Consider the following 1,255-nt stretch of genomic DNA (forward strand, 5'->3'; position numbering starts at 1 on the left):
TAAGATCAAGATTCATTTCCGATTCTATTTGATAATAAAATATCATTAGATATACATTATAATTTCTAGTTTCTTGATTTCAAACAAAAACAACACGATCTTAACTACATCCATCTGTTATTTTGAGTTTAATACTTTTGGTGTAGGACGTTAGCCGATGCAAGTGTCTTCTGGTCTTGAATAAGTTATGAAATTATCTATTTTCTATATCTTAACTAAAACATATGTCGGTTGCTAGACACATTTTCGTTTGTAGGCTATAGTTAATCTAAAAAAGAAATTGCATCAGCCACTTTTAAGAATTGGTAAATTATTAAATTCAACCTGTATTTTTGGAAATTTCTAAAAATGGTCAACGACATACGCCGAAATGAATCATTCATCTGATTTTGTTTCGTTGTTATTTTGTTATGAGAGGTTTTGGTCTAATCCCCCTCTCTTAATGTTTCTTTTTTTCTTTTTTAATACATAAGAGTGTTAGGGGGTCATTCCTCTCTCACTCATCTTTCGGCCCAAAAAAAAAAACATATTAGCCTTTCAAGTCCTATATATAATTAGCTACTCTCAGTCCATAGAGTCATCCATCCTCAATCCTCTCACTAGGTCATAGCAGCAGCTCATCGTTTTCGAGAATCAAACTGCAGCTCAAACCATGTCGTCTTGCAAGCTCACCAACCTCTGCATCATCGCCGCTCTCCTCCTCTTCCTCTCAATAACCTCCACTGCTCGGGAGGTGCCTTCTTCTCCAGACGTTACTACAATGAAAGTCCAACATGAGGTAATAACAACTTCAGCTAGCTATTTCGATCCGTCATGTAGTCGGTCACTTGGTTTAGAGCAGTCAGTTTCTGGGTGTGTTTTCTAAATTTGTTGTTCTTGATCTGTTGTTATGGTTTAGGGGTTGAAGGATGCTGAAGTCGAAAAAGTGATGGCGGAGGAGAGCTGCGAGGGAGTTGATGAAGAAGAGTGTCTGATGAGAAGAACTCTTGCTGTTCACATTGATTGTATCTATAGACATAAGGGCAACCCTTGAAACTTTTACATATTATATGTATCTATTTTACTCAATGTTTGAGTAGTACATGTATGTACTGATTTGCATCATTGTATTCATATTACTCGGTTATATTTAGGAAGTTTCCTGTGTAGTAATACGGCCAGTTTGTGACTTTGTGTAGATGATATCGATCACATATATATTGAAGTTCTTCAGTTTCTGGATCTTTTATTTGCTGTGTGTTCGTCTATCTCAATT

General features: G+C 35.9%; 1 protein-coding gene across 1 annotated transcript; it reads left to right on the top strand.

Annotated features, from left to right (window-relative positions):
- Nucleotides 1-583: 583 nt before the first annotated feature.
- Nucleotides 584-1,033, top strand: LOC101303672 (phytosulfokines 3-like). Its single transcript, XM_004292053.1, has 2 exons — nt 584-778; nt 899-1,033. The coding sequence occupies exons 1-2, from the start codon at nt 653-655 to the stop codon at nt 1,031-1,033; spliced, it is 261 nt and encodes an 86-aa protein (XP_004292101.1). The 5' UTR covers nt 584-652.
- Nucleotides 1,034-1,255: the final 222 nt, after the last annotated feature.

This window comes from Fragaria vesca, linkage group LG2, assembly GCF_000184155.1.
Source record: "Fragaria vesca subsp. vesca linkage group LG2, FraVesHawaii_1.0, whole genome shotgun sequence".
Taxonomy (NCBI): Eukaryota; Viridiplantae; Streptophyta; class Magnoliopsida; order Rosales; family Rosaceae; genus Fragaria; species Fragaria vesca.